The following is a 16,331-nucleotide window of genomic DNA, read 5'->3' as shown; positions in this document are numbered from 1 at the left end:
CTGGCATCAAAACTGACAATTATTCTCTAATTGTGGTCGAATCGAAATACAATGTAGCATGCAAAGCGAACGCTTGTAAATGAATTGCTGAAATTATCACCAATCAAATGGATACAAACTATAAGCTGCTGGCCACCAATCATTCTGTCAATTGAACAGATCCCAGCCAGCGATTTTCCCATAGCACCCAGCCCTCGAGTGAGCGGACTAACGCAGAAACTAACGCACTTTTCAAAACCGAGCCAAATCAAAAAAAAAAAAAACAGAAAAGCAGTGGAAACTGCGGCTTGGTCGTGTGGAACCCCTTGACATTAATAGCGAGTCGCAAAGTCTGACTCGAAAAGAGAGGCCCAAGAGATGGCTGCAGGGGCTTGTGGGGCGCTTTTCTGGGGGAAACATAGGGGTTAAGAGGGGTTTAGGGGTTTTAGGGGGTTTAGGGGGTTAGGGGGTCTGACTGCCAGTGGCCGCCGCAAAAGAACCTTGGACTGGCGCTGAACTCGCTGCAAAGTGAACAATCTTAGCCGTCTACTACGCGTCGGTAGCGTTGACGACCGCTCGCAATGTCAACGGCTCGAGCAGCATTTCAATGACTGCCACTGCCACTGCCTGCCTGCCACTGCTACTGCCACTGGCTGGCTTGCGGATCCGACTTCCAATCCGAGTCAGCATCACCATCACCATCACCATCAGCATGAGAATCAGAATCAGTATCCGAGTCCGAATCTAAGTATTGGTGTATCCTTGAAAGCGAGAGTTCAATGCTTGGGCCGTGCGGCGCTTGAACCCATTCGAGGGGCACCCACAAAAAGGCAGTGCGGCAGGACCTTCTCGTCCCGCCTTTCCCCGAAATAAATTCGAAATCACTCGGAGAAAAAAACGAGGCCAATAGCTCATTTCTCTTATCTATTGGCTAGCCGAATGACATGTCATTTGTAAAGAGGATATACTCTTGGAAGTTGTGATTGGAATATTGTATTTAGCACATGAACACATTTTAAGAAGATTTTATAAAAGTTGCTAACTCAACTAAGAATCCTTTGAAGTCCATTCTTTACTAAATGTTACCTTGACCTAAAAAGTATGCAATAAAATATTTTTGAATTGCAAGCCATACGTAAAATCACAAAATATCCTCTTATGGTAAATTTATTTTTATAAACCCTAACATTGGCATTTTAAGATTGAAGCTATTAGTTTTTAAGCTAGAAACTATTTATAGAAACCTTTTTTTTTAATGGCAAAAATAAATAAAATGTTAATTTAAAGGATAACCAAGAAAACTTCTAATGAATTTAAATTCTTGTATAATTTAGTACAACAAACGCACTTAATATTTCCCTTAATTCATGTACCATAATCAAAAAAAATAGCAATGCCACTGGAAATGACTAGACATCCTTGATTTCCTCTAATCAAAATTGTTCTGCCTGTACATAGAAAAAAGTGGGTGGCCCTAGGGCGCAGGACACGAAATGATTGCGGCTCGTTTACAGCCTGAACTTCAACGAAATTGTTCAAGTTCAAGGTTGCCGGAAAGCCCGATTCGAACCCAAAAAACCCAAGGCCCCCACCCAGACAGTCGGCTCTTTGTCTGCCGCACGCACACACCCACTACCGCACACACACACACATACAGATCCAAGGCACACGCACAGCAAAATGGCCGACTGAGCGAAGGGAGTGTGGGCAGCCATTTTGTCTGCGACCCGAAACACCAATACACGCGCAGACTTAGGCAGACGGCAGCCTAAATACATGCACACATACACACAGCTAACATTTCCTACAGCCGCCACCCACACACACACACAGAGGCGCAGCAAGGCAAATATCCTTTTGACCTTGAGCGCACAATTTCCACACGCAAAATTTATTGACCCGACTGTCTGACTTGGCTTCGCCCCATTCGGAAACTTTGGAAAACAAAAACGAAACGAGCAGCGAAAAAAAGGAGCAAGGCCCGACTCCTCGCTGGGCTCCGTCTGGATATATATATATGAAAATATATATATATATGGTACGTACGCTTTTTGTTTTCCTTTTTCGCCAAGAAAAGGAAGTAGGTGCCCGCAGAAAAGGAGGCACGGACTGTGGGTGGTTGTGGTTGGTAAGTGTGTGTGTGTTTGGGTGTGCTTGGCATTCAGACGCTTCCCAGAAGCGGGGGCTCCGTCTGCCTTTCGTGTCAATAGACGGTTATTTGTCTGCCTCCTAGAGGACCCCGCCCCCTCCGAAATCCGCCCTCCCAGCGGGCGGTATCCCTTACCAGATTATTTCTTCTCTTTTTTTTAGGCACTGCGACGAGACAACAACCCGAGCGTCGACATTTGTATTTCAGTCTGAGGTTTGGGTTTCTGAGGTCTGAGTTCTGAGACTCCGAGTGGTTGAGTGGTTCAGTGGTTTGGTGGCTCGGTGGCTCGGTCGCTAGGTGGTTGACTGTCTTGGGGGCCGTTGGGCGGTTCGACGCGGCGAGGACATCCTGTCGGGATTTAATAAACAAGTTACTGGCCTTTTTATTTATTTCTGGCAGTTGTTTGGCTAACAGTTTCGCCAGTTTCCCAGGACGAGGGGTTTTTTCATACAAAGTATTCCTCGGCCAGATGGGAAATTAAATTAGTTAAACACAATATTTTTGTAATGGGCGTTTTCAAAGGTTAATACCGAGTTTTTCAAGCCTTTGAACTTTGAACTCGTCTGCCTTGCATTTTCCTCAAGAGTTTGCCTAATTGTTTAATGCCTAATTTTGCTTTCATTTTATTAACTGTGTAGACAGAGAAATCAGGCAAAAACTTTGATTTTAAAAATATTGTTAACAAATTATTCAAAGATAGAAAAAGAAGAAGATGGGAGAAGAGAAGCATAATTTGCATTTAATTTTTTTTTTTTTAACCAGATTTGGCACCTCAATAGTTGCATTTTGGAAATTAATTTAACTTGTCCAATCAACATAGTTTACGTAACACCAATAAAAGTTATACAAGTCACACTAAGTTCTTGCTTAAATGATAAAACTTTTCAATACATATCTTGAGTTTCAAACAACAAAAAATATTATGTACCCAGGGCCTGCACAAAATTGATAAAAACAAACTAAAAACAGTTTGTTAAATTCTTGTTAAAAAAATAAATAAATTCTTATTTATTTCGGAACTTCCCTAAAGAAAATATTTTAAAGCATACTTTTTGCATTCTTTTGAAATCGCTACGGATTTTGTGGGCACTCTCGAAAAAGAGCTTTGAAAGCTCTTCATTAGCACTTTATATATATGAACACAAAATAAAACTGTGATCAATGCATTCAAAACTTTGAAACTCAAAACCTTAAAAACGGGTTGAATGTTTTAAAAAATTTTACACTAATTAAAAATTTAATGCAGGATACGTAAACAGGTTATAGTAAATAGTGAGTCCTAAAGATACGACTTTGGAAACAAAACCAATCTTTGAAATGTAAAACATGAACTAAGAACAGATTTCCCCCAAAAAAAATTTTATTTAAATTAAAAATGTCGAATAAGTAAATTGTTCATCAGTTTTACACACGTTTTACTTGGGTTTTCTACTTCAGCCTCTCAGTCGCGCTGTCGAATGTATGTAAAGTACCTAGTGTTATTGACTTTACCTAGATGGCGGCACTGGCCTAACCCGATGTAGACTATTATGTAAAATTTCGGTATGTTTCTACATGGGTGAAGGTGGTTAAAAATGTGGCAGCGCTTTGATTGGCGGCCTTTTTAAATAAGTTTATAGCGATACATTTTCGTTTTTCAGGGTTTAAAATAACATAAGAACTTTAAAGACATAAAAATTGTTTAAATTCTTAAAGTTAAAGGAGAGTAGTTATTGGTTAAAAAAATGGGTGCATTGCAATGTTTTTAAATTGCATATTGGGTATTTTTTTGCACTTAAGTCCCCTTTTCTTTCAACAAATATAAATACAATATATATTTTTATCTGTTTCATATGTGTATAAGCCCCCTTTTAACTTTTTAACCAATATAAATAAAAAAGTAATCAAAGATCTCGACTCACCACTGAGTTTGTCCAGTCGCTTCTCGATGTTCAGGCACTTGGACATGAGCTTCTCGACGAGCAGCGGATTCGCGGCGGCGCTGGTGACGAAGCGCGGCTCCTCCGCCAGCGGTTGTCCGCCCATCAAGGCGTACTCCAGCTTCGTGGCGCAATCGCCTGCTACTCCACCGCCATTACCAGCTCCTCCTCCTCCGCCTCCTCCTGCACCTCCTGTCAGGGATCCGTTGGTTGCACCGCCATTGTTGTTGATCAAATCGCCACAGAGTGCGGCAGCTGCAGCGGCGATCGCCGCCGAGGCCGCCGAGCTGGAGGAGCCGAAGGCCAGGAGCGCCTGCTGGCCGCCGGCATCGCCGGAGTCCGCAAGACTGGCGGCCACCGAGTCGACGAGGCCCTGGGCACTCAGCTGGGCGTTCTCTTTGGCTAGCAGATCGTCGTTGGCCACCACGGCGGCGGCCACGCTGGCGAAGTCATCCTCGGTGATGACGTTGTTGTTGTTCTCCTCCTGGGAAGCATTTGGTTGCGGCGGGAGGATCAGGAGTTGTGGCAGCGGAAAAGGGAGAGAGATGAGCAGAAAGCAAAGAAAAACAGGGAAGACAAAACAATGATGAAAAATCCATTGAAAGGGTTTACATATGGTTTATAAATATATAGTAAATATATAGAAAAAATTCAGTTGTTAAACTTCTCTGTTCTGTTCTTGGCGGATGTACATTTTCGACTTTCACCTCGACGGTGGCCAAATCGGACAGCAGGCTCTCGATCTCGAAGTTGCTCTCGGAGAGGCTGCGGAACAGCTCGTCGGAGGAGTCGCCCTCGCAGAGCGGCTCCACTAGAACGTTCACGTTGCGCGCCGCCGCTCCATTCAGTTCGCTTTCGCCGCCGGATCCCGCCGATCCTGCTCCGGATCCGTTCCCGTGTCCGTGTCCGGCTACCACGCCTCCGAGTCCGCCTCCTCCACCTACGACGCCCTGCTGCGGATTGCTCGAGTTGCCAGCTGATTGGATCGAGGGGCTCAGGTTTTCCGTTCCAGTCACCGTAGAATCATCCTGGAAAGAGGATAACTTGTGATTAATACATTTAAGCAAAATATTATTATGTTACTCCCAATGTTACCCTATATCTACACTATCCTATTTATAAATTTGTGGCTTAACTTGACTTCACAGAATGTCTCACAATTATCCTTCAACTAAAGTCGGTTTTGATTAAAAGTAAAAAAGCTCTTGATTCTAATTCTAAAAAAGTGTAAAGGTGGGTTTTAACAAGAGTTCTTATTCTAAAGTGTGATATTTTATTTAAAAATTGTCAATTGATTTTCCACTAATAAATGTGATATTTGTATTTATATTTATTCACAAACGGTTACGGTTTGTTGTTTTGTTTTACAAAATGAATTTATGGGTAAGAGCCGCTTCGAAAAAACATGATTTCATCGGTATTCAAGAGTTATTTCATTGAACTTGCCATAACACTTCAAAAATGTATTTTTCTATATAAATGTATTTTGTGTCAGTCACAATTATAGTTGGTAATCTATACCATTAACTCGCTCTATCATTATTATCTCGATCCATAACCAATTCTCTCTTCATTTACAAAAAGGGGTTTACTTGAAGGGGGAAGCAATAGGAACCCCCTGGAACCCTCAGGCACCGCCCTCATACTCACGGCTATGCATGTGGCCAGGTCTAGACCTCCAACAAGACGACCATCGTTATCCGGACACCAGAGGAGCGCGTCGTCGATAAAGGGCATCGCTGATAGGGCAAAGCCTGCACTGCAGATGCTGTTGGCTGCCAGCGTGCAGCCGTTTCCCGAGAACCCCTGCCACTCGCGAAAGTTCTGATCAATCTTGATGCCACCCAGGTCCAGGGTTCTCCTCGTCTCAAACCAGTAAAGTCTTTTCGCTGCGGAAAGCTTCTCCTTTCCGATTCTCCGCTTTTCCGATTCTCCGCTTTTCCGACTCGTCAATTTCTATACCTATCACACTTGGTATAAAATCTGGATTTCCGTTCGCTTCGTTTCACAATTTTTTCATAAGATCTGCGTGGAAATTCTGTTGTAGGCACTTTGTATGAGACGGTTTTGGTTTGGTTCTTTTAAATTTGTATAGAGTTTGCTTAGCTTTAGTCTTGGTTGCTGGACGTTAGATCGCACAAAAAGTGAAGACAAAAGGTTCCTTGTCGATGTGTAAAAGTCGATCGTTCTTCAAAGCACTTAAGTGTGTAACGATTGAAAAATCCTTTCGTTTTGTGTATATATACTTTTAAATTTAATGTTATTTTGGCTTTATTTTGGAGTCTGAAAGAAGAATAAGATTTATTAAATTAGATTTATAATTGAAACCATTCGCAGCTTAAAACCTAAGCTAAAATTGTTAGATCTTTTCTCTATCTGAAAATTATAAAAACCTATTTAAATGTCATTCTAATACAAAGTAGACTCAAAATAATATTTTTGCTATGTGTTATTGCAACTTGAGTTAGTTTGTATTTTAAAAGGTACAATATTTAATCCTTTTTTAAAAATCACATACTTTTTTCTTAGGTATGAAAGTTAAATAATGGGTTTAAAGCTTATTGCTTACTAAAAAGCATATTAAATATAAATATACATACAGTAGAATCCTGTTATAACGACTCCGCTTATAGTGTCCGTCCGGGTATTGCGACGAAAACTCGATGGCTTGATTGGTCCCCAGACAGACTTATACACTTAAATCCTTCTGCTTAGTGCGTCTTCCGGGTATAACGACGAAAAATCGTCGGTCCCTTGAAAGTCGCTATAAGCGGATTCTACTGTATTTGAAATAATTTAACTTCCTTTTCATTTCTAAGTAATAATAAAAAATTGAATGCTTTGTTCTACTTTGATTTAAATCAGCAAAACTCCTCCATCATTTTCGCCTGATCAAAAGGTAAAATCAAAGCGTGTTAATTGCGCTGGCAACGGACTTTCCTGGGGAAATTCCAGACCATCTGAATTTGCATCTGCATCCCAAGAGTGCTGCATCATTGGGCGGCCATTAAAATATTTACATTTAAACACCGCCGATCCACAGGCAATATATACACATATATAGTATGGAGGCGATGCCAGAGCAAAAGGCAAGAAGAGGATGAAAATATAGAAAGTCGTCTCGTTGCATTGTTTCAATTTTTGCCTTGTGGCTTCCGGTTATAACTAATTTTCCTCTGAATCAAAGCTCCCCTCCCCTTTCCCCCTTTGCCGACGTTTTGTTTTTTGTTTTGTATTTAAAGTTCAATAACATTAGAAATTGCGAATTACAACATAAAAGCAAGAGCGGAAAGAAAACTCGGCGATCGGGGCAAGTTGCATCCACAGAGGGAGAAAGACGTGCAGCACAAATTTTGTGGCAAAACTAAAACTGAAAACTGAGCGCGAACCAAAAAAAAAAAAAGGAAAGAAAAACTGAAGAAAAAAAAAACGAAAGACAAAAACGAAAATAGAAGCAAAGCTGGAAAAATGCTTTTTACATAACATGTTACTGAACTGCGGCAACAGCAACTGCAACAACAACAACAACAATAGCAACAGCAACAAAATGCAGCAGCAACAAGTTTTGCACTCGCCAAATTCATTACAAGTGAAAGTCCAAAAACAACAGCAAACTCAACATTTGCAACACCAACACATACAACAACAACAAATACAGCAACAACAACAACAACAATAACAACATGCATTCACAGCGCAAAAAGTTCGTTAACATTGAACTACGAAGCAAACGAGGCGGAATACGAAAACGAAGAGAAAAATGCGCATAGAAAAAATAAAACTGCAGCAAACTTGAAAGCACTCGCAAAAAGCAGCAGCAACAACAAAACCAGCGAAAGCAACAACAACAACAACAGCAGCTTTAAGTGCAAGCGTTAGCTGAAAAAATATTATAAAATAGGAGATTACAGAAAAGCAACAACAACATCAGTTACATACAGAGTGGTTCAACTAACGAATGAATCACCTGATATATTTTATTAACATTTATAAAATTAATAAGCCTGAAGAAATATCTTTTTATTACCTTCGAAGCTAAGATTTAAGTACCTACGAAATTAAAATTTTCAAAAGGGATAAAAGTAAATCGACTGGTTGTAAAAAAATACATATCATAATTAAGCTACATTGTCTATTCCAAATGCAATAAAATATCCAAAATACCCCTTTAACAAAAACAACAATTGTAAAAAATCTTTTCAAATTTTACCTTATTAAGATATTAACAAATGTTGCAGAAAATTGAAAGGACCGAATCGTCAATATAAATATATTGGAAAAATCATTAGAAAAACTGCCAAGGAACCTGCTACCTATCCTATAAAAGAAAATACAGCATAAATATAAACATCATAAATTGCAGCATTAGAAAAAGGAGACACCAGTGGAAAAACGAACTGTTCAAAGAAACAATATATCTCGGTAAATCGGCATTAGAAGTCAAAGGCACAAAAACAACAAAAACAACAAGCAAACTGAACACACAGGCACAGCTGCAACATTACAACATTGCGCCGCCTGGCACCCGCGTCATCATCTCCCCTCTCTTTCTCTCTCCCCCATCGCCACTTTTCTTTTGGAGTCTTCGGGATTTCCACAGCTTCGCTGTTGTTGTTGTTGTTGTTGCTATTATGATGCGCATGCGCGGCGGAAAACTCGTTTTTCATTATTCAATACGAGCCACTCGAGCCGCAAGCTGCAGCTACATGTATTTCACTTTCCAGCCAAACGGCAAGTTCAGGCGCAAAAAGCGAAAGAAAACTTGAAAGAGCTGGAGGAAAAAACGAGAAGCACGAAAGGAAAATCGAATGGAAAACCAACCTCCAACTCGAGATTCAGCTGGCGCCAAGTTAACCATTTGCCCGTTTACTGTTCGCTCTTCCCCGCGGGCTGGATGATAATTAGACATTTGGCCCGCGCTGCTCAACATTTATGCAAAACATTGGTTGGCCCGATGATTCGGATGCCCGCCCCCTGGCAGCGACCCCCCTTAATCACAGGGCGACAGTGCGTATACGCAATCTCTGATTAGCGGTCCAGATTGCATTGCAGTTGAAAGCGCTGGCCTGTGTACTTATTAGCAGAGAATCGAGAATCCACACTCCGATCACTTCCTGGTTTCCCCGGCGAGTGGCTGGCAATGAGAATTCCCGATTTGGGTGCGGCACACACCGCCTATATCGCCGATAGCCGATAGCCGATTGACCGGTGAGCGGTGCACTCGAATGCGGCACTTACATACTCTATATGCACTCCCGGTGGTCATCGGCTGATCGAAGCGATCAAAGTGATCGGAGCGATCGAGTGCTCTCCACATCCACATCGGGTTCTTTTCGCGAAAGTTGAAAGCTTTCCAGTTTTCCCTGGGAGTGCTGACATTCAGGCCGATAAGTGCCCACTGCAGTTGACAAAACACATTGGAATTCAACATCGGAAGTGCGAATATAAATACCACCTAAGCTGGGTTGATCAGTAAAAGCCTAATACTAATATTGAGGTAAATTAAGGATCATAAAATAATGGCAAAGTGTAGAATGATATAACATTCTAAAAAATTTAACTGTCAAGCTCCATGTTCGTCAGCCTTTATTATTATATAATTTTTTAGAAATAAAAAAAAATTATATTTTTGCAACATTTAAAATTTATAAAAAAAAAAGTAAGAAACTTGCAACTTACAATAAAACTCCCAATTTATCTTTGTTTTCATAACCAATTTTATATTATTTGTAACTTAGAGTATATCTTAAAGGCTAAAGCTTCTTAATTTTTTATTAAAACGTTTTGTAACAAGGAGTCAAAAAAAGTTTAGAATAATGAACCTATCAAATTGAAAACAAGGTGAGTAATATTGTTTGCTAATTTCCTTAAAATGTAGTATATGTTCTATATGGACAACTTTATTTAATGATTGTCGGGTAAACTCTTTTTACTATTTTCAACCTTTCAAACAAAAAGTAACTCCTTAAAAACTTTTTCCTACTCACCTTTCGCTTTTTTGTTGTCGTTGTCCTTTGACGATCCTCGACGTTGCTGAATGTTGCTTACTTATTCGTTTGTTGTAAATGGTTTCGTTGGTGTAAATATATAAATTTTGATTGTTTATACTTGTATATATGTTGTATATTGAACTACGTTTAATTTGTAAGTTAATATTATCATTAACCGTAAGGCAGTGTAAAGTTGTCAAAAAGTTGTTGTTTGCTTATTTGGGTTGATTCACTTGTTGCACATTGACCGATGCGCCGCTCTAAGTTGTTGTATTTGCTTTGCCGCGCACACGAGCGCATTTTATCAGTTTAGTTTTAGTTTTGAATTTGTTTTTCGTATCGATTTTGGCCACCGCACTTGTCACAGGTAAGTTGAGGAGTTCGGGGAAGCAGTGTCCGAGTTAGCCGGCGATTTTATCTTACAGCGAATGCGATAGATGTACAGGGTTTTATTGCCATTAGCATCGATATCGATGGCATTGACCAAATTTGCATCTGTTCCCAGTTTGTTGCTTTTGGCACGCATTTATGGTGTTTGGAGGTGCGCTGGGGCATTTGGGGGCGGCACCGATGGGCGGGGCCCCGGAGACAGGTGGATCCCGTGGAAGTGGCTCCCAATGTCGCCCTATGTCGGCTTGCTGTGCGGCCTCTGCAAGTAGAACCGAAGAAGAAACCACACCGCAATCAATAAATATGAAATAAACACAGATTCGCTGCATAAGTTTGAATTGTTTAAAAAACGCGCGAGACATTGACAAACCGGTTGACGACAGTCAAAGCCAGAGGCCAAGATAACTCGAGTGAGGGTGTTCCCAATAACTTTTTTTTTGGGGAAATCTCTCATAAACATAGCAGTTTAGTTTACTTATTAATGGTTTTACGCCTTTGAAATTATGTTTAACGATGATCGTACCAGAATAAAACTTTAATTGAAGACGTACCAACAAAAACTTTTAACTTTGGTTTTCATGAATTCAAAATGTAATCATGACATCATTACAAAATTAAAGAATTTGTAATTTTTCTTAAAAAAAATAATACTTTATAAATCAAGTTTTTAAAAAGTAACTAACTAATAGGCTTTATCTTTATTAACAGGTTTTTAGTGATATTATATATGTTTATTAATAATCAACAACAAATTTTCCATTTCGGATTTAACACTTGAGTAAATATCTTCTACTTTGCACTAGGAAATACATTATCTCCTTTATCGACCTTTTCGAGAACATCGCAATCTCGAAACAACCATTTCTGCATAGAATTCGATCAACATTTAAAAGAAAAAAAACAAACAAAAAACACACTTGAGCTTTTCACGCCTGCCAATTATGGAAGAGCTTTTGCTATAGACTGTAGTAAAGCTATGCAAAATGCGTTAGTGCAGAGAACGAGCGACAGAGAGGGGGCTAGACAGAGGGACAGAGACAGGTGGCAAGGAAGAGACACAGAGAATGAGAAACAGAGGAGCGCGAAGTGCGCCGGCTTCTTTGACTTTGTCTATTTCTATTTACTGCGTAAATATGTGTGCTGTTCTTGTTGTTGTTGCGCTTAGCTTTTTGCATTGTTGTTGTATTTGTGTGCGTTCAGTTTCTAAGCGTTTGCGCGTGTTTGTGTGGTGACCTTCTCACACTGTCATGGCTACGTATAAAATAATATAAAAAAAGAGCTTTTGCCTTTATAATTTGTATGCAGCTCCCAATGCGTGTCGACAGTTGTTTTTGTGTGTGTGCGTGAAGAACATAAGCGAGTCGTGCTTAAAAAACAACAACAAATACTATAGACTATAGCAACAACCACACGGCTTCTCATTGAACAAAATATTATTAACGTTCCGCTCAAGATCGCAGTTTTTGCCAGCTATTGTTGTTGCCGCGAATAGTTGAAAAAACAGTCTCACAAAAGTTAGCTACATTTGTCGTATTTCTTTTATTGCCAACTGGCTCGAGATACTTCCGATTTGGCGAAAAAAGCTTAAGCTTTTTCTATGCTTTGGTGACAAGCTTGAAATTAAAAAAAAAAACATTTACTTATCTTCGTACCTAATTAGTTTATTTGTGGATAACAGTTTCAAGGTCACCGCAAATAGCTTGTATTTACATTCTAAAGTTTTACAGCGATTTTTAGAATCTATAAAAAGTATTTTTGTGCAACATCTTTCAAGATTCCCTTTCATAAAACATTTAATTTCATATTTTCTATTTCAGTTTTAACTTTATGTTTCGTTTTTTTTCTTTAATTTTGTGTTTAAGTTTATAGGAAACTTGCTAATGCTTGTGCAGTTTTTCCTTGATAAATGGATTATTTTAGTCATTTGATTATTAGTCACACTTTCAGAAACTATTTAGCAAGTGGGCAAATTTTAACCTTAGTTTCGCGCCTTACTTTTTGTTTCGTTTTCCGTTGTAACCACAAAAAGCTATTGTTTTTGCTGTTTTTTTGTTTTTGTTTTTCTAGTGACCTTCTTTCCTGCTTCTTCTTCTTTTGCTGCTAGTTTTTTTCAGTTTTTGTTGCTATTCCGATTCAAGTTTAAGGTCGTCGCTTTGGGGGTCTAGACTGTAGACGGTAGACTGTAGACTGTAGTCTGTAGACAGTCGCTAATGCCGCACTAATGGCCGAGCTGTAGGGTGCTTGTTGTTGCTTTTACAGGTAGTACCCCCCTTTTCCAAGGGCGTAACGAATGTTGTTGTAATCAAGTCTCCTTCTCCCTCGCTCCTATGTTTTAATGCACGCTTTTTTATACCCTTGCAGAGCAAAGGGTATTATAATTTTGGCCAGAAGTTTGCAACGCAGTGAAGGAGACACCTTAGACCCCATAAAGTATATATATTCTTGATCAGCATCACCATCTGAATCGAAATACGTCTGTACGTCTGTCCGTCTGTCTGTCTGTCCGTCTGTCCGTCTGTCCGTCTGTCCGTCTGTCCTCCTGTCCGTTTCTGCCCAAACTAGTCTCTCATTTTTAAAGCTATCTTGCTGAAACTTTCCCAAAAGGTGTGTAGCTATTGCACGCAGTATATAAGTCGGAACGGGCAAGATCGGGCGACTATATAGGATAGCTCCCATACAAGGGATTGAAATACAAAATTCTAACGCCGTTGTTTTTGATCAGATCGACTTGATTTCTTCCACATGGCGTTTTCTAGTTACTATTGAATTTCGGGTTAAATTTGATCGAAATCGGATAACTTGATCATATAGCTGCCATAGGAGAGATCAAAAAATATATATAGAATTAATGGAAATTAATTGATAAGGTGATTGTTTTTCATCACACGACTATGATTTTTTGAGTATCAAGTTTTTTAACTAGTCTTGGTTCATAAAAAAATTTTCATTAAAATCGGACAACTATATCATATAGCTGTCATATGAACAATAGTCAAAAATATAAAAAATTAATAGAAAAGTCGTCGTTGCTTCGTTGTTGTTTAGCCTTTGTGTATTCTGTTCGAAATATTTGATGACTGCAAGGGTATATAAGCTTCGGTTTGCCGAAGCTAGCTTCCTTTCTTGTTTAGCCACAAATTCGGCTTAGTTGAACGGTCCACGTATGTGGAAAAAAAATTCAATTGGTTAATGCACCTCATTATGTGTGACTAATTTGCATTGGGAGAAACACTACACCTACTAAAAAGGGGAACAAAATTAACAAAATCGGTCAGGGCAACTTATAAAAAAAATTACTTAAGCTGTGTTCGCAACATAAAAGTGGGTGAGGCAAATGCATATACTTTTTATACAAAGCAATTGCAATAAATATCTCTATTCGAAAATTAGTTAACGTAAATTAATGTAACTCACTAAATCACGGAAATAAAGCACTTAGTAAAAACGCTAAAAAAAAATGTTTACATAATTCATTATTACAAAACCCTTAGAATCACACTTCAATCTAAATAGCTTAATATTGCGCATACGCCCTGTCAGTCCACTAAAACATTTAATTTATAAAGGTTTGTTAATTGATTGGACATTGTTTTTTATCCGTAAATGCCCTCAAAAAGTTATTACCAAATTATTATCATCATTATTGTTATGGACAGAAATTCTTCACCATCAGGCGCACGCGGCGTATGCGTTATATTTCTATTAACTGCTGCTGCTTATGGCTTCATTGTTACAGCAGAACTCGAAACATAAGGTTAACCATGGGAAACAAACGACCTTGCGTCATTATTATACAACATATACCCGAATTCTTGACGGCTAACAAACAAGAAGAAGCCAAAGTTAACCAACAAAGAGCCAACAACACAAAATGAATTCTAATTAAATTAACAAAATAAGCATAAACAACAGCAGCAGAAAAAAAGTTAAATGGAAAAATTATTCTGCCACTGCCATAAAAAGTGCGATCAAGAAATAACAGACACACGAGACACAGCCATTATGCATAATGGATAATGGAGATGGCGACTGCGCCGACGAAGGAAAAGTTGAGTCAGGTCCCCGAGAAAAGTCGTCTGATATATTTGTCCCACTCACTGATCCCATTGTTCTGTGATGGCCTCTACAAAACTGTAAGTGGAGGGGAAAATCCACAAAGCATTTCTATACACAGAAAATACAGCAGCTCGTTAATAAAAAGCTTGAACTTAAAATAATTAATAGGCATTGTTTATAATTTAAACAAAAAATATAAAATAAAAAATATAAAATATAAAATAAACAAAAAAATTTAGTTAAAGTAACAGATTAATTTTAAAACATTTACCTAAAAATATTTAAGGTTAAAAAAATTTTTTTGAAACATAAGAGTGTTTAAAGATTTTATTTCATTTTTGGATGAGCCAAAATATTATTATAAAATTTTTTGAAAATTCAATTTATTAAAAATGTTTTGCCAATGATATTCAAAATATGTATAGTAAATGAAAAATAATATTCCGAGTGGACTAATAAGTACCTAACAATTAACCAAATTGGAATGATTACAATTCTTAGTTGTTTTGTCAAATACTTATCCAAATGTTTCTACTTATCCAAGTTGAAATAACATAATTGAAGAACAAGAAGTCAAGCACTATTGGGCAAATGCCAGAGAAGAAACAAAAGCAAGGGGCATATCTTACTACGAAAACTAATGTGTGTCTGTATGTCTAAACGTGCCCCAGCAAAGTGCATGTGGCGATGTCTGCGAGTGTGTTTGTGAATAAAATACGCAACCTTCAAAAAAATCTAACAAAGCAAACTTGTTCAATAGTCATATGCGTATCAGGAAGTCAACATTTCAAGGATTGACTCATTGAAAAAGTCGAATGCGACGGCAACAAAAACAAGTTAGTCGCTGTCGCACGCACACAGCTGCGAGCTCAAATACACTCTCACACATCCACTCGCAAAACACCAAGTAGCATTAGACGAAAAAAGCGCGCCCGGCAAAATGCAATGCAACAACAATTTATTTACAGTAAAGTACATACACACACACACAGATACTGTGCAAATATGTGAGATCACTTGCAATTGCATTTGCTCTCTTTTACTCTTGAGCGAGCTTTTGTTTGCATGTGTGAGTTACTCTCTTGCTTTGACACTTGCTCTTTCATTTCCGCCTCTCTTTCACTAGCAATTCTCTTCCTTGCACTTCGCGCTCTGATTTCATTCAAATTGTTTAACGCAAAAAGTGCAAATACCGCAAAACGATGGGAGATTACTTGTTTGTTGTTGTTGTTACTCCAGCCGCAAATTTTACTTTTCATTGTGCGGAATTACTCACAAGAAACAAATTACAATTTGTGAGGTAATTTCTGGCAGCAAAAGGGCAGGGAACTGCAAATTGGCGGGCAAATGTGTACATCGTGTTATTCCTCAAATGAAAATGTATAAAATTATCAAATATTATAAACAAAAAACTCAAATATACCAATTCTAATTTAAGACAAAGTTGTTCAAATACAAAGTTTTTTTTCTTCCATATTAGATTTAAGCATACTTTAGTTCAGATTATTTTTGATTTTTGTTAGAAGTGAATAAAAATCTTTTAAAATTAAGATAAATAACAAATTAAAATTAAAAAATATTATTAAACTTAAAAATGCTCCTGCTTTGAATGTCAACTTCACTAGATAACTTTTCTAAGAAAATAAATATACCTGTGTACTTATTTTGAATTATTTTAATGTTTTATGGTTAGTCATGTAAGAAATAAAAAAACCCAAATGTATTCAGAGAAACCAAGTTAGGAAACTAGAAAAGAATATTAAAATTTCCCAAAAAAGCGTGCCTTGAATTCGTAAAATGCGTCAAATCATTTACAAATAAGTTCATTTGTATTCCAATATACAAAAA

At 38.3% G+C, this 16,331-nt stretch overlaps 1 protein-coding gene across 1 annotated transcript in view; it reads right to left on the bottom strand.

Moving 5' to 3' along the window:
• LOC108099892 (ecdysone-induced protein 74EF) overlaps positions 1 to 5,997 on the bottom strand; it is a 42,710-nt gene extending 36,713 nt beyond the window's left edge. The window contains exons 1-3 of the mRNA XM_017203549.2: positions 5,698 to 5,997; positions 4,740 to 5,075; positions 4,030 to 4,531 (exon numbers count right to left, since the gene is read on the bottom strand). Coding sequence (XP_017059038.1) covers positions 4,030 to 4,531; positions 4,740 to 5,075; positions 5,698 to 5,784 — 925 coding nt within the window. The 5' untranslated portion in view covers positions 5,785 to 5,997. The remainder of the gene's footprint in view (positions 1 to 4,029; positions 4,532 to 4,739; positions 5,076 to 5,697) is intronic.
• Positions 5,998 to 16,331: the final 10,334 nt, after the last annotated feature.

Source organism: Drosophila ficusphila, unplaced genomic scaffold (genome assembly GCF_018152265.1).
Source record: "Drosophila ficusphila isolate 14025-0441.05 unplaced genomic scaffold, ASM1815226v1 contig_106, whole genome shotgun sequence".
Lineage (NCBI taxonomy): Eukaryota > Metazoa > Arthropoda > Insecta > Diptera > Drosophilidae > Drosophila > Drosophila ficusphila.
The sequence above is the reverse complement of the archived record's forward strand: the minus strand, read 5'-3'. Positions and strand labels throughout refer to the sequence as shown.